This window comes from Ranitomeya variabilis, chromosome 8 (genome assembly GCF_051348905.1).
Source record: "Ranitomeya variabilis isolate aRanVar5 chromosome 8, aRanVar5.hap1, whole genome shotgun sequence".
Taxonomy (NCBI): Eukaryota; Metazoa; Chordata; class Amphibia; order Anura; family Dendrobatidae; genus Ranitomeya; species Ranitomeya variabilis.
The window spans coordinates 45,388,090-45,415,501 of record NC_135239.1 but is presented as its reverse complement, the minus strand read 5'-3'; the positions used below and the strand labels follow the sequence as shown (position 1 = coordinate 45,415,501).

At 41.6% G+C, this 27,412-nt stretch overlaps 1 protein-coding gene across 1 annotated transcript in view; it reads right to left on the bottom strand.

The window, feature by feature from the left end:
* Positions 1 to 26,620, bottom strand: part of LOC143788493 (ADAMTS-like protein 2) — a 63,459-nt gene extending 36,839 nt beyond the window's left edge. Inside the window, exons 1-5 of the mRNA XM_077278189.1 lie at positions 26,476 to 26,620; positions 15,657 to 15,781; positions 10,351 to 10,426; positions 1,805 to 1,907; positions 850 to 995 (exon numbers count right to left, since the gene is read on the bottom strand). Of these exons, the coding sequence (XP_077134304.1) occupies positions 850 to 995; positions 1,805 to 1,907; positions 10,351 to 10,426; positions 15,657 to 15,781; positions 26,476 to 26,559 (534 nt within the window). The 5' untranslated portion in view covers positions 26,560 to 26,620. The remainder of the gene's footprint in view (positions 1 to 849; positions 996 to 1,804; positions 1,908 to 10,350; positions 10,427 to 15,656; positions 15,782 to 26,475) is intronic.
* Positions 26,621 to 27,412: the final 792 nt, after the last annotated feature.

The following is a 27,412-nucleotide window of genomic DNA, read 5'->3' as shown; positions in this document are numbered from 1 at the left end:
AGCTGGGCTGTTAGCCGCAGCTGTTAGATGTAGCTTCAGCTAAGTGTGGTTAGTTTTCTCTGTGCCTAGTGTTATGTTTGATGATCTTTCATTGCCTGACCTTGGACCTCGTTCTGGCTCTCAGTCTGTTTAATTCCTTTGTTCTGATCCACTATCCTCTTGGTATTTTGACCTTGAACCGTTACCTGACTATACCTTTGTCTCTTCCCTCTGTTTATGACATACCCTCCTGGATTTTGACCTCAGACTCCATGAGTATCCCGACTAATGGCTTGTCCGTGAGAAGTGACTCAGCGTCACAGTCCAGATTCAGGGTCGCAACGTTAAATAATATTTTTCTGGATTGAACTAATAAATATTTCTTTACTTTACGTTATCTCTTTGAGTGCCGAGTTTTTCATATATGTATGTACACGGATTGGCACCCTACTCGAGCACCAACTGATCAACATGGAGTCACATATATTACCACTTACTATCAGTCTCAGAAATATTCACCGCCCTGAATAAATCCCTAAAACCACTGCAAATTTGTAAAATAGATGTTGTCTCAAACACCAGATTCAGCTAATCAAGAGACGAACCAATTATGATAAAGAAATACACATCAAATATCTGGCCTGTGTAAGGGCTTGTGGACTATGTGCCAACAGTAAGGATACAAGCAGAGCTGAGTATATAGGATGCACTGTCCGGTCTGAAAATTACTTGAAAAGCTTTTGTGCCAATTTTAAAATATTGGAATCTTCATAAACATTCAATATACAGACAGGTTGTACTATATGGATGTATAGTACAAGAATGATCATTTACAAAGTATACATGTGATATATACAGCCACAGAGGTACCTCACATTTGCCGTTGATACAAACTCCCTGATATGTCCTGTCTCTACAGCTAGTTCCATCATGGGCCGGTACCAAGAGTTGCCTCTCTCTGGTTGTACTGGTGCACTGAAGATCACAAGGCTTACTGGAAATGCTGGTGTAATCATCTAATAAAGAGAAAATTACATTATTAAGATTCTGCCAATTAAAGTGATTACCAATAAAAACTGCAACTGAATTTTAGTGGGTAAAATATTAACTGGAAAATAACATCAAGAAAGACTCCACCAAGATCTATCCACCAGTACTAGGATCTAACTATCATTATGTAATAGAAGGAACAAGTGCTGCAGATAAAAGTAATTTTTGCCCGAAACTCATAATTAGCAATAATACAAATTTGTCTTTATATCAATTATTATACATAATAGCCAACATTTGTCAAACATGATGTACGGTAATTTTCTGCAAATCCTAAGTGTACTCACTTCAACTCCCCCACTGCCGCACCTTACTTATAAATTTGGCATAAATTGCTCAAATCGAACTTTTCAAGAATAGTTATACACTTCCCAATGTCCGATAAGACCCAGAAATCCACAAATTGTGATTTTTTTTTTATGCATATTAAAAATAAATTTGTAAAAACAAATATAAATATATAAATAAAAATAAATATATTTGTTCTATACCTTTTTAAGACAGCTATGGCCTGTCTAGAGAATGCAACTTTTTCTGACTTTTATGTAGAAATGCATTCATAAATATGTAATACTTTATGAAAACAGGTTAAGCTCCCTATACATACTACAATGCCGGTCCAACTGGGAATGCTCGGACCTTAACTTCTAGCTATATATACAAGTATATGCCTACAAGGCTGATAGTTCAGGTAAGGAGATCATTGGCCAATACGAGCATTGAGTCCAAACTCAGACCATGAAACATACCCATTGAAGTGTTCCCGTTTACTTACCAGGGTATAGTGGTATCCAACGGTGATACATTTTCCCAAATGCCTTAGCATTAAATGCTGAGCACTGATACTGTTTGAAACTGGCAGATCCAGCTGGACAAAACTGAAGAGAAAGAACAAAATATTTTTTAGCTCTATGTTGTCATTACAGACATCTGGACCTTTATATTCAGAGATTCTTACAAAAAATAAAGTACAATATTCTTTTGATAAAGTTATAATCTATTTATCTAATGAGTACATATGACAAATAAAAATAAGCTGGACATATTAGTTAGGAGAAAAATGCAAGAAGTTGATGACAGATGAAATAAGACTTTTTTCAAATGTACAGTATATCATACCAAATCAGAAAATTTCCTTGAGTATTAGGGACATAGAATTTACTTTCACAATGAAACCTGGCCACTGGCAAAGTTCAGCTGATTTATAGTTTTTAATTTTAGTCCTGTGAACTAATTTCCTAGCTTACGCAGAATTTTATTTTATTTATTAAATGGCCTTCAGCTCGGTCCCGAGCCATAATGACTTGATGAATGATCTGTAGGAAGATCAATCTTGCCCAAGCCTAGATAGGTCCACCAGGGACCTTCTCCACCATTATCTTGATAGTATCAAGCCATCGGGTTGCTGGTCTACCTCTTCACTTTGTTCCTCCTACTCTTCCAACCATGATGTCCTTCTCAAGTGATTCCTCTCTTCGTATGATGTGTGTGACGCTAGTCTCTACTCAAGGACAAGCTGTGAGGCAGGGTAGTCAAGAATACCAGGGTCAGATACCAAGAGGGCTCATCATAAACAAAGGGATAAGGTAAAGGTGTAGTCTTGTCACAGTATGAGGTCAGAATTCCAGAAAGGTAGCAGATCAAGATAAAGGAGCAAGGTAAACGGATGGTCAAAGGCAAGGTCCAAGGTCAGACACCAAAGAGCAAATACAGGAACAAACAGTACACAGCAAGAGCACACCACTTAAGCTAAGCTACAACTGGCAGTAATTGGAGGCAGAGAGACAGCTAAATAGCTAGGTAATTACTCTGAACAGGAGAAACATATCGGAAACCCAGACACGCCCTGGCCCTGATTGGATGACTGAACTGTCACCCAACACAATGACAGCTCAGCACATCCCAGCCCGATTGGACAGCTGAGCTGTTCATCACCATACTAACAGCCCAATACGCCTAGACTGGACAGCTGAACTGTCACTTGCTGCATCCAGACACACTGATAGGCAAAATCGTGACAATATGCCCAAAGTCAGCAGGTCGTAGCTTGGTCATTCTTGCTTCGAGTGACATGTCGGGCCAGATTTGATCCAAAACTGATTTGTTTGTTCCTCATGGTATTGATAACATCCTTCTTCAATACCACATTTCAAAGGACTCGATTCTTCATCTGTCTTGTTTCTTTATCGTCCAGCTACAGCATCCATACGTTGCCACAGAAAAGACCAAACTATGTAGGAGCCATCTCTTCATCGCCAGTGAAATGTTCCTTGATTTGAAGGCCTTGTCCAGTGACTTCACTGTTTATTTGTCCATAGCTATTCTCCTATTGACTAGGTATTGAATTGGTGAAAGTCCTTTGCAACGTCCAGTTTGTCGCCATGCATCTCAAAAGTGTCCCAGTCATTCATACCTGGCAGTAGTTAATTTCTTTGCCTTCACTGTATTGAGTAGCAGTCCCATTTTCATGGTTTCTTAAATTGTCACTGTCTTTTTAACAACACCATGTACAAATAAAAACCATAGTAATATAAAAACTTTGTAATATCTTATAAGAGAAATATGACTTTTTTCTCCATTCACCATGCTTCAAAAACATATAAAATCCATTTTAGTCCTAATACGATCCCAGACTTCTGTTCTTTCTTTTAGTTTACAGCTGGCTATTGAAGTTTATGGAGAAAAACCGAGTGAAAAGCGGATTGAAAGGAAGAGGCACAAACACATAGACCCATTCTCCTTTCTTGTATGTGTTTTATTTCACCCTAAAGCTGGATTCACAGTTGCACTGCTCAGTACTGCTGTATAATGTCCTCCATGTTGCTGCTGCTTCTGATTATCTGCTACATAAATACAGGATATGAGGAATCATGTGTGTGCTGTGTATGGGAGACATCATAGCAGCTAGTGTCCTCTCTCTAGCTCAGAAGCAAATTAGAGATAAAGCCTACAGAAAGAAAAACTGGTACAAAAAGACAAAATACAGGCTTGTATGGCCAGAAATAGTGGTGTTCCTTATGTAACCACGCATAACAACCTATTTTTAAAAGTCATCTAAAATGACAGGCACATTTTAATATTTAAATTATTAAATTTCTGAATATTGGGGAATACTATGCCCAAAATTTGGAACACTGTAAAGCTCTGGCCATAGCAAAAACAAATCAAGAAATTAAACAGCACAAAAAAGAAACAATTGGGGCATATTTATCAAAACTGGGTAACTCTTATCCCACAGCCTTAAGACCATTTTGTAGGGAGATTGGTATTTATACAGCCCAATAACAATCATATACTAGCTACATATGCCTGCCGCTCTCCCACCCCCCACGGCCGCAGACGGACTATAAGACCCCCCCACACACAGTTTCCTCCAAACTTTTTGAGGAAAAAGTGCATCTTACAGCCTGAAAAATACCGTGCATCATAATCCTATATCCTGCAGGAAAAATCAGTCAATCTAGTATAAATTTGCACCATCTATTGACTTTGTACCAGAGATGGCTGCCAAAATTTTGGTGTATTTTTTTTTTACTCATTATGTTACAAATTAAGCCATGCCACTTTTCATTGAGGTCACGCCCGCTAGTGGGACAAGCCATAAAAAGTGTTTAAAAGACACCATAAATATGGTAAAAGCACATTTTTTTCGAACAAATGACACCATTTTGCTTAATAAATATGCCCTATAGATTAAAAGGTGGATATTTATAAAAAAAAACAAAAAAAACCTAATGCATGCAAAAAAGGCAAAGCAGACATGCTACCACCATTATACGGGTTTTGGTACCGCACAGTTTGCTATTCTGTAAAATGGGGGAATTAATACAAAACATAGTCCACTTCAAAGACCCTGCAGAAACGTATGGCGCGCCTTCAGGCTACACATGCTTGTGAATGAGCTAGCCGTAGTTATGTGGTGTCCGAAGAATGATATATGAGTCTGGCAGGATCCTATGAGGGTAATTACATGCTTTACGTGGAGTAAGGACAGGGCGATGTGTGGATAATTACAGGTTTCCGCATCACAGCTCTGTAGTAAGTGTAATGGGTAACAATCACATTCCATTGGCCCATTCATTGTACCGGGTTACAATGATCATGTACTAATAGCTGTCTGCAGTGCACATTGGACCCAGACTGTTTGCTTATTTAGTGATATATATGTAACTCCTGCACTGTAATATCTCTCACATTTCAATATAACCACCCAACTTCCAAAACACTACTCTGCAGAAAAGTTTGGCACTTACAAAAATAACTCTGTTTTGGGTGACCAGGAATGCAGCCCACGCTATGTATAGTTTATATGTGGTCGGAGGGGTCATAAAACAAGTACAGAGATACTATAAAGGGGCACATGACTGTCAGAATCCATAGGCATTTTCTATGTTTTAAAGAGACACTATTACCACTGAACTGGTGGGCGCAATAATGGGCGAAAGCAAAAGAGAGCACGAGAGATCGGAGGGTAGAGAGGAGGGCGGAGAATGGAGGAGATAATAGATTCAATAACTAAATAGATCAATAAATAAAAATCACACCAGCAAAGATCAATTACGATGATTGCCAATGGGGTCAAATTGTGACCTACCACCTACTGCGTTACGTCTGCCGCAGAACTCGCATGCCACCTGTCTGCAATTCGGCTGTTTTTGCACAACAAAATTTAAAGTCCCTAAAATTACTACACAACAGCATGTCACAAACAAATTCCACAAATGGGTAAAGTACATCATTTTTAACTAACTTTTTGCTATTGTCATTTTTTTTTTTTTTTTTTAAAGAGATGTCTTTTAGAAACAGCACCCCACCAGTTTGTGTTTGGTATTGCAGCCCGGCTTCATTACAGAGAATGGCGTGGAGCTACAATATGACATCCACCCTGTGGACAGGTGCCATGCTGTTTTTGGAAGAAGGCAGCTATATATTTATAAAGTATTCATACCCTGTGAACTTTTTCACATTTTTTCACATTACACCCACAGACTTAAATGCATTTCATTGGGATGTTATGCGATATAACAACACAAAGCAGCAAGTATCTGTGACGTGTAAATAAAATGATACATGGTTTTCTACATAGTTTAAAAATATAAAACTGAAAATTGTGATGTGCATTTGTATTCACTCCCCCTGAGCCCCCCCTGAGTCATTAATTTGTAGGACCACCTTTCGATGCAACTACTGCTGCAAACCTTTTGGAGCATGTCTCTACCAGCTTTACACATCTAGAAGTTATATGTTTGGCGCATTCTTATTTGCACACCAGCGCTAGCTCAGTGAGATTGGATGCAGAGCGTCTGTTAACAGCAATTTTACAACAGATTCTCAATGGGAATTAGGTACGGACTGTGACTGAACCATACACACATGAATATGCTTTGATCTAAACCTTCTATTGTAGGTCTGGCAGTATGTTTAGGGTCCGTGTCCTGCTAGAAGATGAACTTACGCCCCAGTCTCAAGTCTTTTGCAGACTGTAACAGGTTTTTTCTCCAGGATTGCCCTGTATTTAGTTCCATCCATCTTCCCATTAACGCTGACTAACTTGGCTGTCCCTGCAGAAGAAAATCATCCCCACAGCATAATGCTGCCACCACCATGATTGATGGTGGGGATGGTGTTTTCAGGGTGAGTTGCAGTGTTAGTATTCCACCACGCATAGCGTTTTGAATTTAGCCCAAAAACTTCTATGTGGGTCTCATCTGACCAGGGCACCTTCTTCCACATGCTAGCTGTATCACATACATTGCTTTTTGGAAACTGCAAATGGGACTTCATATGGCTTGCTTTCAAAAATGCCTTTCTTCATGGTGCTCTTCCATAAAGGCCAGATTTGTGGAGTATATAACTAATAATTGTATTGTGGATAGATCCTCCCACCCGAGCGCTGGATATTTGCAGCCCCTCCAGAGTGACAATGGGCCTCTTAGCTGCTTCTTTAATAACTGATCTACTTGCTTGGGAAGTCAGTTTAGGTGGACGGCCATGTCTTGGTAGGTTTTAAGTGGTGCCATATGTCTTCCATTTTTGGATGATGGATTGAACAAAACTCTGGGAGATATTCAGAGTTTGGGCTATTTTTTAATAACCTAACCATGCTTTTCTCTTCTCCACAACTTTATCCCTGACCTGTCTGGTGTGTTCCTTGATTTACTAATTTTGTGACTACTGGAGGCAATTAGTCACTCAGACTGTAGGGGGCTGAAAAGAAACACAAGCTGCAACTTTCAGACTAATATTTTTAAAATATTAAGAAAACCATGGATCATTACCTTTTCAATTCACAAATGCTTGCTACTTTGTGTTGGCATATCACATAAATCCCAATAAAATACAGATACGTTTGCTAGTGTAACATGAAAAAATGTAGAAAAGTTCACGAGGTATGACTATTATACAAATATATATATATATATATATATATATATATATATATATATATATATATATATATATACACACAATATATATACAGTTGAAACCAGAAGTTTACATTCACTATATAAAAAGACACATCTGCATGTTTTTTTCAATATCTCACAAGAAATCAGAATAAACCTTTCCCGTTTTAGGTCAATTAGCATTACCATATTTATTAATAATTGCAAAATGCCAGAATAATGAGAGAGAATGTTTTAAGTCATTTTTATTACTTCCTGCAAAGTCAAAAGTTTACATACATTTCTTTAGTATGTGGTACCATTTTCCTTAAACTGAATGACTTGGGTCTAACGTTTGGGATGTCTTTCCACAAGCTTGTCACAGTAGTTGGTCAGAATTTGGGCCCATTCCTCCTGAAAAAAAACTGGTTTAACTGATCCTGGTTTGTAGGTCCCCTTTTTCGCACCGGCCTTTTCAGTTTTGCCCATAAATTTTCAATTGGATTGAGATCAGGGTTTCGTGATGGCTGCTCCAAAACATTGACTTTGTTATCCTTAAGCCACTTTGTTACCATTTTGGCAGTATGCCTTCAGATGTTGTTTCAGTATTGCCACACAATCTTCTTTTCTCATGATGCTATCTATTTTGTGAAGTGCCCCATCCCTCCTACAGCAAAACAACCCCACAATATGATACTGCTGCCCCCATGTTTGACAGTTGGGATGGTGTTCTTTGGCTTCCAAGTTTCTCCCTTTTTCCTCCAAACGTAACAATGGTCATTATGCCCCAAAAGTTCAATTTAATTCCATCAGACCACAAGACATGTCTCCAAAAATTAAGGTCTTTGTTCCTGTGTATGTTTGCAAACATTAATCTGGATTTTAAATGTTTCTTTTGGAGTAATGACTTCTTCCTGGCAGAGTGGTCTTTCAGTCCATGTTGATACAGTACTCGTTTCACTGTGGATATTGACATAATCTTACCAGCTTCTGCCATCATCTTCACAAGCTCTTTTGCTTTTGTCCTTGGGTTGATATGCCCATGTCGGACGAAAGCACGTTCACCTCTGGGACACAGTACCCGTCTCCTTCCTGAGCAGTATGATGGCTGGAAATTCCCATCTTGTTTGTACTTGCACATAATTGTTTGTACAAATGAATGAGGCACCTTCAGGTATCTTGAAATTGTACCCAAGGATGAGCCAGACTTGTGCAAGTGCACAATTCTCTTCCTGATATCTTGGCCGATTTCTTTAGATATGCCATGATGCTACACAAAGCAGTATGCTTCATGTGTGCATTAAAATGCATCCAAGTGTGTCTCTTAATAACTGAGATGGTGCCAAAAAACCTACCAGAAGCTGCCAAACACATGGCATCATTATATGGGCAGTTCAGAATTGTTTAAAGGCATAGTAATCTTAGTGTATATAAAATTTTGACTTTGCAGTAAGTAATGAAAATGACTTAAAACATTCTCTCCCTCATTATTCTTTAATTTGGCAAATATTAATAATTATGGTAATCCTAATTGACCTAAAACAGAAAAGGTTTATTCTCATTTCAAGTCAGATATTCAGTAAAACATGCATATGTATCTTTTTAAACAGTGTATGCAATCTTCTGGTTTGACTGTGTATATTGTGATAAAGTCACTGGGAAAGTACTGTAGGGGAGAAATGTATCACTGAGGTTATTAGCTTCAGTGATATGAACCTAAGAAAACGCTCCAGCACACTAAGTGCTGAGAGGGGTTAATTGGCCATGTTTAGGGCTAGGTTTAGTGAACAGCCGAAGAGTGGGTAGGAGGCTGTTCAGCATATCTACACCCCAGTGTGGAGGCCAGACGGTAAATACACAGCCTTCTGACTCATCCAGTGTTGGGGGTGTCTGGTGATCAGAGCTCCAGAGCTGTGTTTGATGATAAGGAAAGTTTAACCTTCTTTTTGTTTTGTTTCCTAGGCGGGCGGATCCGGATTTACGTGGACATCCATAGAGCAGGTGGGAGGATGTCCATCTTATCTCCACCCCAGGGTGTGGTCTGGAGCTTAAGTAGCTGGCCTACAAAGGCAGCAGTGTTCAGTGTCGGGAGAGGAACACTCCCGACAATTGTTTTGTGCTTTTGTTTATGCCTAAACCGTGGGTCTTGCTTACCCTAAGTGGGCTGATTCCCACTAATGTAAGTTCTGTACCTAGTGCTACCATTTTGTTTTGCTGTTCTACCCAGTGGGCCATGTTTATTTTGTGCTTAAACTTGGTTTATGCCGTATCTAATAAACCAAGGGCACCTTACAGCTGCAGTGTTCCCTTGTCTACCTTTGTGTGCAGCCCAGTGAGCCGATCAATCACAATGTATATATTACGTCCATAAAACCACAATTAAATCAATATAGGACTCCACTATGCATTGCTATTAAATGCCAAATAAAGAAATATAATAAGAATAAGAAATCTGTAAAAAGCCGGTTTGTTATTGTGTTTTAATCTAATAAAAGAGAAGATTATAAAAAAAAATCAAAACCATAACAGTATAATAGCGGTGCTACCAATCTCATATTGATTTTAAGTGACATGTCAGATTATTAATTTACAGAACTGCCTTCACAATTATTAGATGTTGGATTAATGATTGATCACATATACAGACACTTTTCTTCCATATAGCTGAGCTTCTAGGATTTTTCGACATCTGATTGCTGTGCAGTGGCTAATTATTATTATTATTATTATTATTATTTATTATTATAGCGCCATTTATTCCATGGCGCTTTACATGTGAGTACATGTGGCTGATGTAAGAGAACACTTTCCAGAATTCAACTAACAAGTCCCAGTTCTAGGAAGAAACAGATAAATGCACAGGAATCTGCGCTCAGAAGTCTATAGAATGATTTCTGCCATAATCTTTGTCAATTAATGAATGTCTGTTGCTTACCTGTTTCTGACACAGCTGATATTGTTTGGCCTGACCCCGGCATACAGTGTTATCCAGTCCTGCAACTGTCTGGAGTCTGTGGAAGATAAGAGACATCTTCAGACCACAAACATAAGCAATAGTGATGAGAAATAAGGTGTTATCTGAGCATGCTCGGGTGCTAACCGACTGTATTCGGCGTGCTCGAAAAATATGTTCCAGTCCCCGTGGCGGCACGTCCCGTGGCTGTTCGACACATGCAGGCATGGCCTAACAAGCAGGTAATCTCTGCATGTGTTGTGGCATGTATGTATGGGGGCCTCAGGACTCTCCCCCAACAGATAATGTTGGAGGGGAGAAGTGTTGTGCACTCAGAATTTCAACCCCCCGATCCTTTCTTCTGTCTCCGGGGAAAGAATGCCCCTGCCAGAGGAGTCTGACAGCAGCTTTCTCCACTTTCCACAGGAACGCTCGGCTGAGCCGAGAACTCATGAGTATGGTGGAGTCGGCAGAGGTAGCGGCTGCTGAATGAACATTTGGCCGACAGTTTAAACTATGGGGACATTTTTGATTGATGATTCTATAATGTCTTTGATCAGGTTAGATGACAGTATAGTAATTAACATACAATATATTAATAAAGAATGCAGCAGAACGCCCTGGTCAGTTTGTGATTGTCATCACAGTCCCAGAGGTACCAATGCAATGTATCTATACGCACCTGTAGCACTTACGCACGAGCGTCCAGCTTTATTTTCTGGTCTACATTATAGTATTTAAAGCCATTGCATTAGTTTAGAGAATTTTTTGGGTTTATTTTTCTTTTTACTTTCAGAAATACACCACTCTTGTTTGGGGATTGCAGGTTTTCCTCATTCACTTACGGGTAACTTAAAGGGAATCTGTCACCAGCTTTATGTTATCTGAGAGCGGGGACATGTGAGAGAATTGTTTAAAGGGAACCTGCCACATGAAAAAACGCTATTGACCTGCAGATATGGGGTTAATCTGTAAGTTAATAGCGTTGTGGACCTGCCCGGAACTTAGACCTCCACTGCCGGGAGGAAATGAATTGTATTCCTCCCGTCAGGTGGGTAACGACTGCGGTCTCAGATGTTGAGCCTGCGACCGGGTCCGTGCGGGTGGGGGCCCGCCGACGCCAGTCCAAACTTCAACTGGATGTGCACCCTCGGAAAATATTAAAAAAAAGGAGACAAGACTGGGGACATTATTACAGGATGGGGCCAGAAAAGGGGTCATTAGTACAGGATGGGGATATTATTATAGAATGGGGCCAGGACAGGGACATTATTACAGGATGGGGATGTAATTACTGTATGGTTGGCCAGATTGAGGAATAAACCTTGTTAGTTTTATGGTACTAAGTGTGGCACATAGCAGGAGGCCAATTGGGGAACAATATTACTCTATGGGGACAATTGTGGGACAATATTACTGTATGGAGGCCAGAATGGAGGACACTATTACTTCACAATGGAAGACATTAATAATATTCCACATTGTGGTCCAAGGATTATAAATTTATGGAGACAAAATATGGAATATTACAACTGTATCAAGGCAACAAAGGTGAATGCTATTACTGCGTAGGAGCAGAAATGGTGTACATTACTAATGTATTGTTGCCAATCGGGAAGGGGCATTACTGTTGTATTTGAGCACAAAAATAGATTATTTTGATATCAGGGCATAAAAAGGAATTTTACTATTGCACAGGGGCCACAAAAAGGGAACATATGCATTAATATTGTATAGGGGCCATAGAGAGGGACAATTCTACTGTGAGGGGGTCACAAAGGGAGATATCACTACTGTAATGGATTTTATGTTTGCGGATACCGTGGGAAGTACTGTTACTGTGCAAGTTTCTTCTTCATCTGGTGCAGCGTAGAAGTGGGGGGAAAAGTGTTGATGATGTAGAAGTGAACAATCATAGATGTATGTGTTATTTTCTGCAGAGATGAGTCATGGCTGCAAGAAATCACAACAGTCGGTGCTGGATGAATAAGAAAAGTGAAAATAAATGACATCAATTGGAGGCATTACTGGTAAGACACTGGATTTACCACGTACATTATATGATATACAGAACCCTTGTGTACAATGTCATTGGTGGTAATATTAGTGTTAGCACTGTGGTTTTGATAATGATCAGTATTGTGCTATTATATAGTTACTATGTGGTGGTTATATATGGTCCGATCACAGTGTGGCGATATTTTTCCTTTGTATGTCAATCATCTTGGCTATCTCATACATAAATTTGACTTGCAACTATTTAGCACATGCTTAGTTTTGCGGAGTCTTGTCATGTCACTGCATTGTTACTGTTTTGCGCCTAAAAATCTATATCTTAGTTTTTATTATTTTGTTAGTATTTTGTAAATCCACCTTTGGCTTTCATCACTGCCTAAATCCTGGTGGTCTTGTTCTCGATCAGTTTCAAACATGTGTCAATCAAAATTTGATCTCAGGTCTCTTCTACACATTTCCAAAGTTTGTGCATACCGATTGACTCACTTGGGTATGTATACAGATTTTTCTTCAATTCTACCCACAAGTGTTTGATGGGATTAAGGTCTGGGGACTGTGGAGGCCAGTCCAGCACCTCTACTTCATTGTCATTGAACCATTTCTTCACCAATTTCGACATATGCTTCGTGTTGTTCTGTTGGACACTATTTCATCCTTTTCTTACCCATAGTACTCGAGTGTAGGAAGTAATTCATCTTGTAGGATACTCACATATATCTCAGCATTGAGACCACCATCGATCCGGGTTAAGTATTCAACGCCTTTGGCTGTGAAACAACCCCATCTCATCAGGCTTCCTGCACCGAACTTGACAATTCTCGATCTGTTAGCCCCTTTTTACCTTGTTTATTTGAGACCCATTTGCACCCATCAGAGCCTAGTCTACTGACTTTGGTGTCATCGCTCCACATCTCCTGGTTTTAATCTTCTAATGTCCACTTTTTATACTTTTTGCAAACTTGAGCTTACACTATTTATGACAATATTGAAATCGAGGCTTCTTCACTTTTTTTCCGGCCACCGCTCCAGACTAGTGTTATGTGCATCGCACGGTGCTTGCTTGGACTTCTCACTATTATGAAGCATATGAGTTGAAATGTGGATGAGGGATGGCCACAGGACTCGGGGTATAGCAACAATCAGCAGATACGTACGAAAATTAGATAATTTTATATGAATATTTACTAACCAGATTATAAAACAAAGGAAAGGATGGTAGGTATACAGAGTATAAGTAACAAATACAATGTCAGCAGTTACTCTCAATAACACCGACTAAGAGTATATGCAGGTACACTTAAGCAGAATTAACTGTTATATGCGAGAAAAATACAACACAATTATACCTTTCTATGCATAAATCAACAAAACTACAGTATTGTGCAAGTACTTTAGTAATCGCATACTCAGCAGTTTTCGTGGTGTCTTTTACAGAAGAGGCCTTTTCTCCTACATAACTGGACCTCTATAAGGCTATTTATATATGCACATATATATTCAGATGTAAGATGATAGCGGTACGTCCTGAAACTGAAGTAGAAGGGTCCTTGCTTGGCTGAGTCCCGAATAATCAGAAACGCTGTCTTGAAGATCTTAGGGAATGCCGATCTCTCCAACGCAGGGCTTCCCTAAGTCCTTAGCGATAAGGCCTCACGTGGCCTAGCCCAAGATGCTGTGTACTAGGTTATCCTCACCGAGATGGCTCATGTCAAATGAAGCAACGTGTCTAAGAGTCACCAACAACAGATCCAGAGTCACTCCACCTTATCCAGACTTTCTCCAAGGATGTGCAGCTTCACTTCCACCAGACTCCCCTTCAACTCCTCCCACCTGTCCACCAGCCGCCAAAAATCCCCACGCTCCAACGCTGGCCTCTTGCTGCTGTCCTCTATTGGCCAGATCAAATATCACATCACAAATCTCCTACAATGCAGTAAACTGTGATTAACCCTTGCACGAGCCACCTCCACTGCCATTTTTTTCCCGCCTGAACTGATAAACCCTGGGGAAGAGCCGACTTGTTGACTCCCGATATTTTGCCTGGATGTCCACCTCTTGGCTTTTGAATGGATGGACAGACTTAATGTTGTATTCTTTTGTCTGTCATGGCACTCACATGATGCAGTTTGGCAATTTTCTTGGCCGAAAAACGCTATCGATGAGCTGCATGATGCTGTTTCTCTTTTCTTGGGAAATCGTCTTCATGGCTGCTCCTCGATTCAAACCAGTGACCTTTCGGTTGGGAAGCAACCTAATAACACACTGAGCTATTGGGGAATGTGAGAACAGGTTGTATTTTGTAGTATTCAGAACGAATATTTTTCCACCACCAGGAGCAAAACAGTAACAATCCACTGATATGACAAGAATCTAACGAATCATATGCTAAATAGTTACAAGTCAAATTAATGTATGCGATATCCAAGAAGATTGTCTATAAAATGATAGTAGTCTTACGTTCGAGGCAGTAGTGGATGGTGAGGTATGGAGCCTGAAAGTCAAAAGTTCAAAACATTGTTACCATTTTGCTCGTCAGTGCATTAGTTTTGTTATACAATATGGCAATATTTCTTATTTTGTAACTGTATGACTACTATTTACAAGTATTACTTGGTAAATGATCTTATTGTTGTGTTTTTATGAGATTTATATATTTCATGTATAGCCTTTTTTTAAATTGGGGGGGGGCACATATGTCTTTATAAGATCAAAAAAGTTACAATTGTCCGTACATCTGGTCAACACACTGGTGGGGGCCCAAATCCAAATTATGCATCGGGGCCCATCGGACTCTTGTTATTCCACTGTTTATGTTGCCAGAAAGGAACTTCAGATTCAGAATCTGAAGTTCCTGCACCTTGATCTCACTTGGTAGCAAAGATAGCGCCATCCCCTGGATCTCCTTTCTGGTATCCACGCTGTGGGATACTTCTGTCCCAGGGGGCCAATTCCACCCTACAAAGTCGGTGGCCAGAGCACCAAAAAAAAGACCTGCCCACAGGCCGCCCCCAAAGAAGAGCATATCATTAACTCAAAACTTCAAACACAGATTAAACAAGAACCACAAGACGGACTTCTTCAACCCAGGTATAATTTTAATCAGAATAACAGCGCCAACCTGACAATGCCTGTAGTTATCTTAGCAAAATCTTGATGACAGGTTCTCTTTAAGAGAAAGAAAACATTTTTTTTTAATTAAAATAGCAACCAAAATCTATTATATGGAGGCAGCATTGTAAATATAACTAGAGTACTAATGTAAGATCACCTACCGCTGACGTAAGCAGTGCCTTTCTCGAGACATTACTCCACCTCCACAGGTTCGAGAGCACGTGGACCACGAACTCCATTCTCCCCACCATTCGGTCACATCTTCATCCCACACCTCACTGCTGTCCTGACAAGACCAGAGAACGTCAGCAAAGAGAACAGCCACGCTACACTACAAAATTATTAATTGTTTGTTACTATTAAGTAATTTATAATGACATTTTTTTATATAAAAATAAAGATTATTATTATTATTATTATTATTATTATTATTATTAAAAGTGTGATATAACAAATTGTGGTTTTTTTTGTGTAATTGTGAAATACCGTATATACATTTTTTATGACTGTTCTTTTATAGTCTTCATCTTTTAAAAGAACATTTCCAATTTGCAGTAGATCTAATTCCGCTGACTTCATCAGTTACCTGATTAGAATGTAGCTCAATCTTTATATTTCTGTGGTATTTTATTATACAAAAGTAATGAAAAGAATACAAAGTAACACACTTTTTAATATTCCAAGACTGCAAAATGCAGCTGGTATATTCTTATTATTAGATCGTAGCCATCTTGTATAAATACAGGACAGTGGCGAAAATACCAAACTCCTTGCAGATCTGTCAGCACAATACAATGTTTCAGCAGAATACAGTGCCACAGTGATGCAGGGGAGTTGCGCCCCCAACAGGACTTCCCGCTTCATCACCTGACCTTTCTAAAAGTCAGCATTTCCCACAGAAAAATAACAGGAGTCCCATACAAAAATTAATTCATACTATGATCCCATAAGACCAAGTCACTCCATAAACATTTCTAAAATGTCAGCCAATATACATGGGCAAATCATCGAAAAAAGAAGGTTGGACATGTTTTGTCTTCAATTTTAATATGTCCAATCCATTGTTTTGCAATGAAGTTTAGTAAAACTTTGCCACAAACCTGCACAATATATTCCAATAGTGAGAGAGTGAAGCTGCTGTCAAACATCTTAAGGGGTTTTTGCAGCGGCTCTCTCTTCCACCTGACCTGACATTGGCTGTGGAGTCACCGCACATGCAGAGGTGACCATGAGATGCCAAGGTATCATACACATAACCAATCTTCATTAATAAGACCCATAAGGAATTGGCTAATGGAACAAACAAATTGAGCTTTATCCAGATCAAGGTGGTGATAAAAGGCAGTTCCGTTCACCTGGTGGGGTTGCGTGAGACACAACACTTACTGTAAATGGTATCAACATGGTTCCAGCTGCTGCTGCTGGTTGGTATGTCCAACGTGGTAATGCAGGTAGTTTGGAGATAGGGGGTGACCTGCGCTGCTGGTGTATATCTGCAGCGCCCCAGAGTCCTGGTCGTTGCAGTACTGTCGCTCCGCCACTAAGGGGAGTGATGGTACGTCTGATTGCACTAAAAGAGTTCACCTTGCAGGTATCACAGACACACATTACACTTCAAACTCCGCCCGCCAGGGGGAGCAAAAGGTCCTATCTACTAGGCCACTCCTCACACATGGGTAAAACTGGGGGTTGGATAGGAAGTCAGGGAGAAAGTAGCTGGGGAGAGCTCGAGAGAGGACCTGTCAGGGGTGGGATCCCGACAGAGCTCTAGAAAAGGACAGATCGTTACGGAGCCGTGGCTGTGCCTTATAGCGGCAGACTCCTAAGAAAGGACACGAAGCGAAGCATATTGTGGAGAAGTGAGAAACGGGATCACAGCACAAAGGAGATAGAACCAGTAGGAGTCGTGCCTCAAGATCAGCAACATCCTTCTGAGGCGCGTAGCCGGCGGCCGGAACGCCGAGGAAGTAAGAGACTCTACGCATTACTTTGAACTACGGCCGGGCAGTTAATTTTAGGTTGGCTGCCTCACCTAAATCACCTAATGAAGACAACGGAGGCAATTGTGGGAGAGGGGCGTCTCTAGGGTCCCTATAAAATAACTCCAGGCCTACCCCCGTCATACGGGTGCGTCCTATCCATATCATCTGGGGGACGAAGAGAAAGAACAGAAACATACACGACAGTTGTGAGGACTATCCCGTGGTGCTCAGCAGGGAGGTACTACAACACCCAGGCGCTAGTAGGTAGGCTACTGATTTCCACCTGTAAAGGGAACTCTGGATGTGCCTTCGGACTGGCCGGTCTCAGCCAGCCCTGTTAGCAGTGCTCTGGATTGCGGATGCCGAAGCCTTCAGTACAAAGGTAAAGAGACTGCAACCTTGTGTCCTCGTTATTTACTGCGACCTACACCACCACCTACACCTTTTATTGGGCGCCCCTTAGCAGGACCACGGACCGGGTCGGGCCACCGTGACATCCCCAGAACCGAGAGACCCGGATTCGAGTACCCCGTCGTCCTGCGTCTGGGGGCCGCTCCATATCCAATCAAGGAGTCAGAATCAGGTAAAACTATTGGTAGTGTAGTTTATTCTCTATGCGTTTCGAGGTATTCCAGCTTCTTCTTTAGGTTCTCCTGTGGTTCCCCTGAAGAAGTTGGAATACTTCACAAACGCGTCGAAAATAAACTGCAGTACCAATACTTTGGCCTGATTCTGACTCCACATCAGCAACGCCGGTCACCCACAAACTACTTGTAACAAGACACATACACAATATCAGACGAGTGCCAGAGAGTTGTCCCAGCAAATGTCCCACCTGATGTGCAGCACTGACAACCCATCAGAAGCAAGTGAATGGTGCTCCACAACGATTGTGGGGAGTCACTGCAATATGCAGGGGACAGTTGCAGAGGTAATCATGGGTATCCTACACATATTCTATTTTGATTAATAAGACAAACGCAGGACACCTGATGGGTGCCAGATAGTGGTCCTATTAATTGTCCTGCCTGATGTGCAGCAGTGACTCCCCATCGGGCACAAGAGAATTGTGCTGAACAACCCTACGAACAACAGCTTGTTTCCGCCAGGAGAAACGCTCCCCCTTAGACTCTCAATTTAAAAAACTTGAAGTTACATGTTCATTCCACACAAGATTAGACTTATCCTATGTACCTACTGTACACTGGGGTCCTGAACACTAAGAGACCCCTAGTACCATCTTATAAACAATAACATGCCTTATTCCGCATGGGTTGCAATACAAAATAAAAAGTTGGAACAGCATTGAAGAACTTAATCCATATTGTATACATCACTTTGTATGTTATAGGGGCGGCCATATTGGCACCCATTGGTTCTTCTATCTGCCCTCCATGCCATATGGATAATGCAGAACAGCTATTGACTGGTATCCAACGATAAAACCAATGTGAACGACTGACGCAGACAAGGGTCAGTTCTTGATTGCAACAGTTGAAGGTTCCAGTTTCCCTCAAGACATTAACGTGTCTAAGAAGAAAGAATTTCACCAGCACCGTCTTTAATTTGCACCTCTACACATAAAGCCATTTCAAATAGACCCCTACATGAATTCACCCATCGTTTTATTCATCTGACCTACTGAAAACTTTCAATGATACTTTCCAGTTTGAGATCACAAAGTAACTTCATAATCCAAGTAGGGACTGTAACAAACCATTGTTATAGCTCTTGGATGGAGACCCTCACAAAGAACCCAACCCAACCTCTACCTCTTTTCTTCCGCTGCTTTCATGGTGGGAAGGAACTGAGACATCCATAAGACATGCCAAGAATTTAGAAAACAATTATAGGGGGCTGAGAGACGTATAGAACACAGGATTCCCAGAAAGAACATAATATTAAGATTTGTTTTAGAGGTAAGGAGAAAAGCCAGCTAAGTGTAGGTCATCTGTCTTCTCCCTCTTCTCTTCCTCCACTACCCCCAGGCCTGGTGGTGCTAGAAGCTGTAAACCTCTCCTCTAGCAAAAGCGTTTGATCTCCTACTTAAAAGGGACGCCAGCAGAGTTAGAGGTTCCACCCCTGGAGTGCTGGAGGGGCAAGAGCAGAAGGAAAGGATTAAGAAGATGGTGTGAAGTGATAGATGGGGGGATGAGAAAAAAAAACTGAAAAAGATGCTTAGTAAATGCTGACAGATGAAGCACCGATGCCACAGCTGGATTATGGGTGCTCCTTCCAAAATAATGAAGAAAAGTGAAATATTGCATGTTAGAAAATGAGAAAGAGTTAATGCATGCATCTTCAGTGCAAAGTAGCTGAAATCGAAGGGGGGGAGGCGGGGGTCTGCAAAAAAAAAGAAAAAGTCATGTGACTTCTATGCCAGGGGTAACCTGAGGTCTCGCAATTCACAAACCACTGATTTTGCAAATTCCATCATGATTTTGCACAACATATAAGAATGAATATCACGTGGCTCAATAGTGCAGAACCTAAAACATTGCTGCCCCCCGGGCCAAGTGAGTCATTTTTTCTCTTTTAATGAATGTAATTTACATGGTTTCTGAGGAATAGAAGTACATACTGCACCGAAGGGATTAGTGTTGTCATTTGAGGATAGAATCCCATTACTTCTGTGCAAGAAACAGGTGAAGTGTGATCATCCAGAGAGGGGTTAAGAGTAATTCGAGCATAAGAAAGAAAAGCCCCTATTATTATTATTAGTAGTAGTAGTAGTAGTATTATTATTAATAATAAAAGCCCCCAAAAAATAATACAAAAAAATTCAAATTCCCAAAAATATTTTAAAAAATACCACATAGCATAAATAGCGCATCTAAGTACAGTGGATCCGATTTCATGAAAACCCTCCCCAAAAAAACTGAATTTTTTTCTATAGGCTTCGACGGGAAACAAAGACATGTAGAAAACAAAGTTGCATTTATAAGTGCAGAATTAAAGCTTTTCTGTACTAAAAAAAACTGCTTGAAATCTGCACCAAAAATGTGTAAAATTACCGGGAAAGCACATGAAAAAGAAGTAGCAAAAATGTAATAATTAGTGATGAGCGAGTGTACTTGTTGCTCGGGTTTTCTCGACTACCACACATGTGGGGGTTGCCTGGTTGCTAGGGGATCCCCACATGAGACATGTACTCAACCTGCCTAGTAGCTGTAAATCATTCAGCTGCCGCAATGAAAACTAAATCTCCGAGCAGTTACAAATACTTGGAGACCACCCGAGCGTGCTCGGGAAAACCCGAGTAACGAGTATATTTGCTCATCACTAGTAATAATCAATGCCCATCACCTCGCCAAACAGACCTACTTCACCACCCTGATCTCCTCACTATCCAACAACCCCAAGAAACTTTTTGACACCTTTCACTCCCTCCTCAGGCCAAAAGCACAAGCCCCTATCACAGACATTTGTGCTGATGACCTGGCCTCCAACTTTATGGAGAAAATAGACAATATCCATCAGGAAATCCGCTCCCAGACACCAAGTGCAATGACTCCCATCCCTCCCTGCATCTCCCCTGGCTCACTCTCTACATTCGATCCCATTACAGAAGAAGAAGTCTCCAAGCTCCTCTCCTCCGACTATATGCACCACCGACCCCATTCCCTCACACCTCCTCCAGTCTCTCTCTCCAGTCATCACAACTCATCTAACTACAATCTTTAATCTCTTCCTCTCCTCAGGCATTTTCCCCTCCTCCTTCAAACACTCTATCATTACTCCATTACTAAAGAAACCCGCCATCGACCCATCCTGCACAAACAACTACAGACCGGTCTCCAATCTCCCCTTCATCTCTAAACTCTTGGAGCGCATGATATACTCCTGCCTTACCCGTTACCTCTCCACTCACTCCCTCCTAGGCCCTTCACAGTCTGGTTTCCACCCCCTACATTCGACAGAATCTGCACTCATCAAAGTGACCAATGACCTTCTGACAGCAAAATGTAACGGTGACCACTCTCTGCTCATTCTTCTCCACCTTTCTGCAGCTTTCGACACTGTTGACCACCCTCTCCTACTCTCTAGGCTCCAGTCACTAGGCATTAAGGACACTGCTCTCTCCTGGTTCTCCTCCTATCTTTCTGATCGCTCCTTCAGTGTTCTGTTCTCCGGCTCCACTTCGTCTCCTCTTCCTCTCACTGTCGGGGTACCTCAGGGCTCAGTCCTTGGCCCCCTTCTCTTCTCCCTCTACACGGTCCCAATTGGACAGACCATCAGCAGATTTGGTTTTCAGTACCATCTTTATGCTGATGACACACAACTATACACGTCATCCCCTGACCTTACCCCTGCTGTACTACAGAACACCACTGACTGTCTGTCTGCAGTCTCCGACATCATGTCCGCTCTCTATCTGAAACTCAACCTCTCCAAAACTGAACTTCTGCTGCTCCCGCCATCTACTAACCTCCCTAAATCTGACATTTCCCTCTCCGTGGGTGGCACCATAATAACACCCCGGCAGCAGGCACGCTGTCTGGGTGTTATGTTTGACTCTGATCTCTCCTTCACCTCCCACATACAATCTCTTGCCCGCTCGTGCCGCTTACATCTAAAGAACATCTCTAGAATCCGCCCTTTTCTCACCATGGAAACAACGAAAACCCTCACTGTCGCCCTGATCGACTCCCACCTGGACTACTGCAATTCTCTATTAATTGGCCTCCCCCTCACTCGACTTTCCCCTCTCCAGTCTATCCTTAATGCAGCAGCCAGGGTCGTCCATCTGGCTAATCATTACTCGGACTTGTCCGCTCTTTGCCAGTCATTACACTGGCTGCCCATTCATTACAGGATACAATTCAAAGTACTTGTTCTCACCCACAAAGCTCTCCACAGTGCGGCACCCCCTTACATCTCCTCCCTCATTTCTGTCTATCGGCCTAGCCGACCGCTGCGCTCTGCAAACGACTTTAGACTAACCTCTGCTCTAATCCGTACCTCCCACTCCCGACTCCAAGACTTCTCCCGTGCTGCGCCAATCCTCTGGAATGCTCTGCCCCAAGATATTAGGACCATCCACAACTTGCATAGTTTTAGGCGCTCGCTCAAAACTCATTTGTACAGAGCGGCCTATCACGTTCCCTAATCAAACTCATTTTATGTTTGTGTGTGTGTTTAGCCCATTCGCTATCTCCATCTACCCCCACCCCCGGAAGATGGCTGGACCATCATTGTAAATACACACCTGTACTTTGTATCTCCCCACCTCATTGCAGATTGTAAGCTCTCACGAGCAGCGTCGTCTTAATTCGCTTTAATTATTAATTAATTAATTGTATTAATTAATTATTGTATTGCCAACGTTGTTTCTTATGACTGTTGTTTTTGAAACTGTAAAGCGCTGCGGAATATGTTGGCGCTATATAAATAAAGATTATTATTATTATTATGTATTTTGGTACAAACACCTGCTGAAAACATGGGGATAAAAAGCAGCAGAAACAAAATGCATCATTCATGCTGAGTGTGAACACAGCTGTTTCTACTAACATTATCCAAATTTTAGATGGAACAGCCGACCATCTAATGTTAATTCAGCAGATGTCAGGGAGAAATAGGATCAGGCATGCTGACATCCAATATGCGCGATGTTTTACTCTCAATGAGTTTTATATGGAGCGTCAGGTCGCACATACACCCTGCCTCAATATTAATTGTCTATAAGAGTGACAGTAAGGGTAGGGTCCCACGGCCGTCTTCTCCACATCCGAGAAAAATGGTCCACTTATTCGGATCAGAGTTTGATCAGCGTGGCATCAGTTTTTTAAGGACGTGGAGAGAAAAAAAAAGTTTCTCCACCTTCTCAGTTCTGTCAGTCCATGAATATCAGAGCGAACTCGAATGTCATCCGAGTGCAGTCCGATGTTTTTCACTGCCCCATAGACTCGCATTGCTGATTTTGATTGGATCAAAATTGGACATATCTCCGATTTTCTCCGTGGACCACTCCGTCCGAGGAATAAATCAGACATGTGCACAGCCCCATAGAATGTCATATTCCCACAGGAAGTCAGAGATCAGCTGCAGCCTGGACTTCCTCTTCACGTTCAATCTGGCAAAAGGCGGGGACAGTGGCACCAGCGCTGATTGGTTGCCAGGGTCACGTGTCGCAACATCCGCAAGAGAGTCCAAGGACCGCGAATGCCGACACCGCAGGAATGGCTCCGGCACGGGAGGTGAGTATCAGCTTTATTATTTTATGGGGGCCAAACATTTAGATCAAGAAGAGGTTGTCCTAGTAGTGGACAACCCCTTAAACAGTTATTGTATTGAAAGAATACCACACAGCCTAATAAGTGACACATCACCGAGTTTATTGTCTCGGACCCTACCTCATGCTGCCCTCGGATTACATAGCAAAAATCTGCTGACAGATTCCCTTTGCCCATTGTACTGTTCAGAACAAGGGTCTTATCTGGAGTCATATAAAAAACTACTTTTAAAGTTATGAAGTTCTACTAAATTATTAGTACAAGCAACTCATTGATATTATCAAAGTATTTGACTCATGGAATCTATGGAGACTCCGAGAGTAGGGCAGTACTACACCAGAAAAGCCATTGATTTTGGTGATGCTATAAGGCCCCGTTCACACCTCAGATTTCATTTCCGCATGAAAATAAGACGGCATTATGTATCCTATGTATGTGAATGGCTTTCTGCAACCCCGGTCACATGCACTGGAACATCTCAGCATGGACATTCATCTGTGCTGCTGAAAAAAATGCACCGTGGAAATAATAGGTTACGGTACTTATTTTCATAGATTTCACATGGAAAAGCTAAAGAGTGGCCCTAGTGACCAACGATAAAGCTATCCAAAAACCACGCAATACAGTAATCAGCTGTATGCAGACTTAGTCCCTCATTCATCAAACAGTTTGGGCCAATTTTCTGGTGTAAAACTGCTTGAAATGTCCTAAAATTTTGCCTCAACTCATAATTGCGCAATATTTTTTGCCACTTTTGTCTTTCAGCCTCCAGTCCTAGACAGGTTTGCCAACTTTATAAAAAGAGGGCAGATTTTAGCTAAGAGGGAGCGTGACCAATCACGGCCAACAAATTCATCATAACATAAGCCAAAATATTGGCGTAAATAACAAGAACAATGTCCACCGCTCCCTAACTAGAATATTTCTTGCGGTGACAAATCACTGCTAAAAAGTGCACTAAATTCATTAAAAGGTGCACACCTCTTAAAGAGTAATCCTCCTCTAAATTTTTTTTTTTCATGAAACAATAGTTCACGTAAAAATATGACTCTCTAAAATATATCTTATTAGTCAAATGTGCTTTTTTTTTCTCTTCCTGAATTATTATTTCATGCTCAATTCATGGGTAAAATTTGTGTCCAGTGAAATCACATTTTGACAATACTGAGATAGGAGATGACAGTTGGAGCTTATAAAATTCGATGTGGATGGGAGGAGCTAGAGGCCGACACCGTTACTGTTCTCCATGGAACTTTATCAGCACCAACTGTCATCTCCTATTTCAGTAATGGGAAAATCTGCGTTCACTGAAGAAACATTTTACCTGTGAATGAAGAATCAAAACTCCGTCCAGGAGGAGAACGAATTGGATATGTCTGATAATATATATTACAAACTTTCTCATTTACTGGTGTGCTACTGATTTATGAAATAAAAATTAAAGTGATGGTTGCTCTTTAAAGAGATTATTTTCATTTTATAAATCAATAGCACACCTGAAAGAAAATCAGCACCTTTGAAATATATCTTATCAGACAAATCTACATCTTTCTCACCCTGGATAATTTTCAAAATTCTCAATTCCTAGGTAAAATCTGTATTGAGTGAAGGCAGGTGGTGACATGACTGAGATAGGAGATGACAGTTGGTGCTGATAAGAATCTATGCAGATGGGAAGAGAGAAGGGAGGAGCTACAGGCAGAGCTCCTCCCACCTCCCTTCTACATAGAATCTTAGAAAAAACAATTGTCCCATCTCAGTAACATAAAAAGCAGCGTTCTTATTCCCTATATAATGCCATGATCAATTTTATTAATGTGGATATAATATTTACAGCAGCGGCTCAATCTGGACATCCACCATAGAAACCCAAACACTACTCTCATAAGGCAGATTCTCTAGAAAATACATGTTTGAATAAATCAGATAGATAATAGATAGATGATAGATAGATGATTGATAATAGATAGATGATAGATAGATAGATAGATAGATAGATAGATAGATAGATAGATAGATAGATAGATAGATAGATAGATAGATAGATGATTGATAATAGATAGATGATAGATAGATAGATAGATAGATAGATAGATAGATAGATAGATAGATAGATAGATTAGATAGATAGAAAATAAGTATAGTTGGCTAGATAGTGTGGCCTGATATAATTACATACTATACAGATATAGAGTCAGTGTACTATATATACGGCCAGATCATTCTAGGCACTTACTGAGCAGACACATGGCTATATAAATAACACCCAGCATGTGCTTTATAATATATCATGTCATATTCTGCTTGTGATGAGCCGTCCTCAGCTGTAGACCCTATATCTACTCATTGTGCCATTCTTGTAGACATGTCCACTACAGAGAGATGAACAGAAATACAGACAAAATATAGACATAACAGATAACAGATAGATAATAGATAAATGATAGATATTGGATAGATAGATATATCCATATATAGATAGATAATAGATAGATTATAGATAGATAGATAGATAGATAGATAGATAGATAGATAGATAGATAGATGACAGGCAGGCAGACATGGAGCTGTATAGTTGCCCCTGTGGCCATGGATGGGGTGGGATACAGTCACCCCTGCTGTCACGTCCTGTATACCGCCAGGTGCCTCTTGTGTCCCCCCATCGCCGGACTGCGGGGCAGTAGGAGCGGGGACTCTGCCCTCCTCCGTGCCGGGTACCAGCTCCGGCGGCCGGGCGGGCGGGCACTGCAGGAGGCTGTTACCTTAGAGGTGGAGGCTCCGGGGCTCCGGCACAGCAGGATGAGCAGCAGGATGAGCCCGGGGGGGCGGCGGCGCGGTGCACACATCCCTGTACTGCAGCTGCGGCAGGAAAAGCCTCGGCACCGGCTGGGGCTGCCCGCTCCCTCCCCGCATGGCCAAGTAATTACAGGCTCTGGGCTGTGTGAGGCTGGGGGAGCTCCGAGCCGGGACAGGGGGAGGGGTGAGGGGCACAGGAGGGACAGGAGAGGGAGAAGACGGGGTCAGGGGAGGGGTGCAGAGATAGGGACCGGGGGAGGGGGCCGTGGGAGAAGCGCTCACCCCGGGGTCACTCACACAGGACATTTACATTATAGATTAATGATTCCTTTATTGGCAGAGCAGTGTGGTTTTCTGGGCAGCTACTATGGTGATTGCCTATATCAGGGTTTATCATCATAAATGTATGCTTGTACCGCGGAGAATCCCTCCAGTTATCCCGAGGACGGGGGTCCTACAGTCCCCTATGACGCAGCAGTGTGTAATATGTGAGACCACCGCTACAGTCCCTGCTGTGGGGCTGATACTCCCCCGGTCCAATGGTCCTGCAGTGATGAAGTCCCTCCCATGCCATGCATGTTTTAATGAGGGAAAACAATTGGTAGGATTAGTCTTTTTTTTTGCAATTGTCTGATATACTGCAATACAAGGTGATGTCAGTAGAGTGATGTGGAACTGATGGCGCTATATCAGGAAGCAAACTAATTAAATACAGGAGTATTGCAGTATACAGACGGGCTTCGCAGGGGTACAGGCACTGGTAACCCATCAGCGCCCAGCGATCGCGTCACAGGGAACCGATGGGCATATGCAAAGGTTCACCCCCCTTACCTGCCACTGTCAAAGATTGCTGTCGGCATTTAAGGGGTTAACAGCAGTGATTGGACATTGAACTTTGATCGA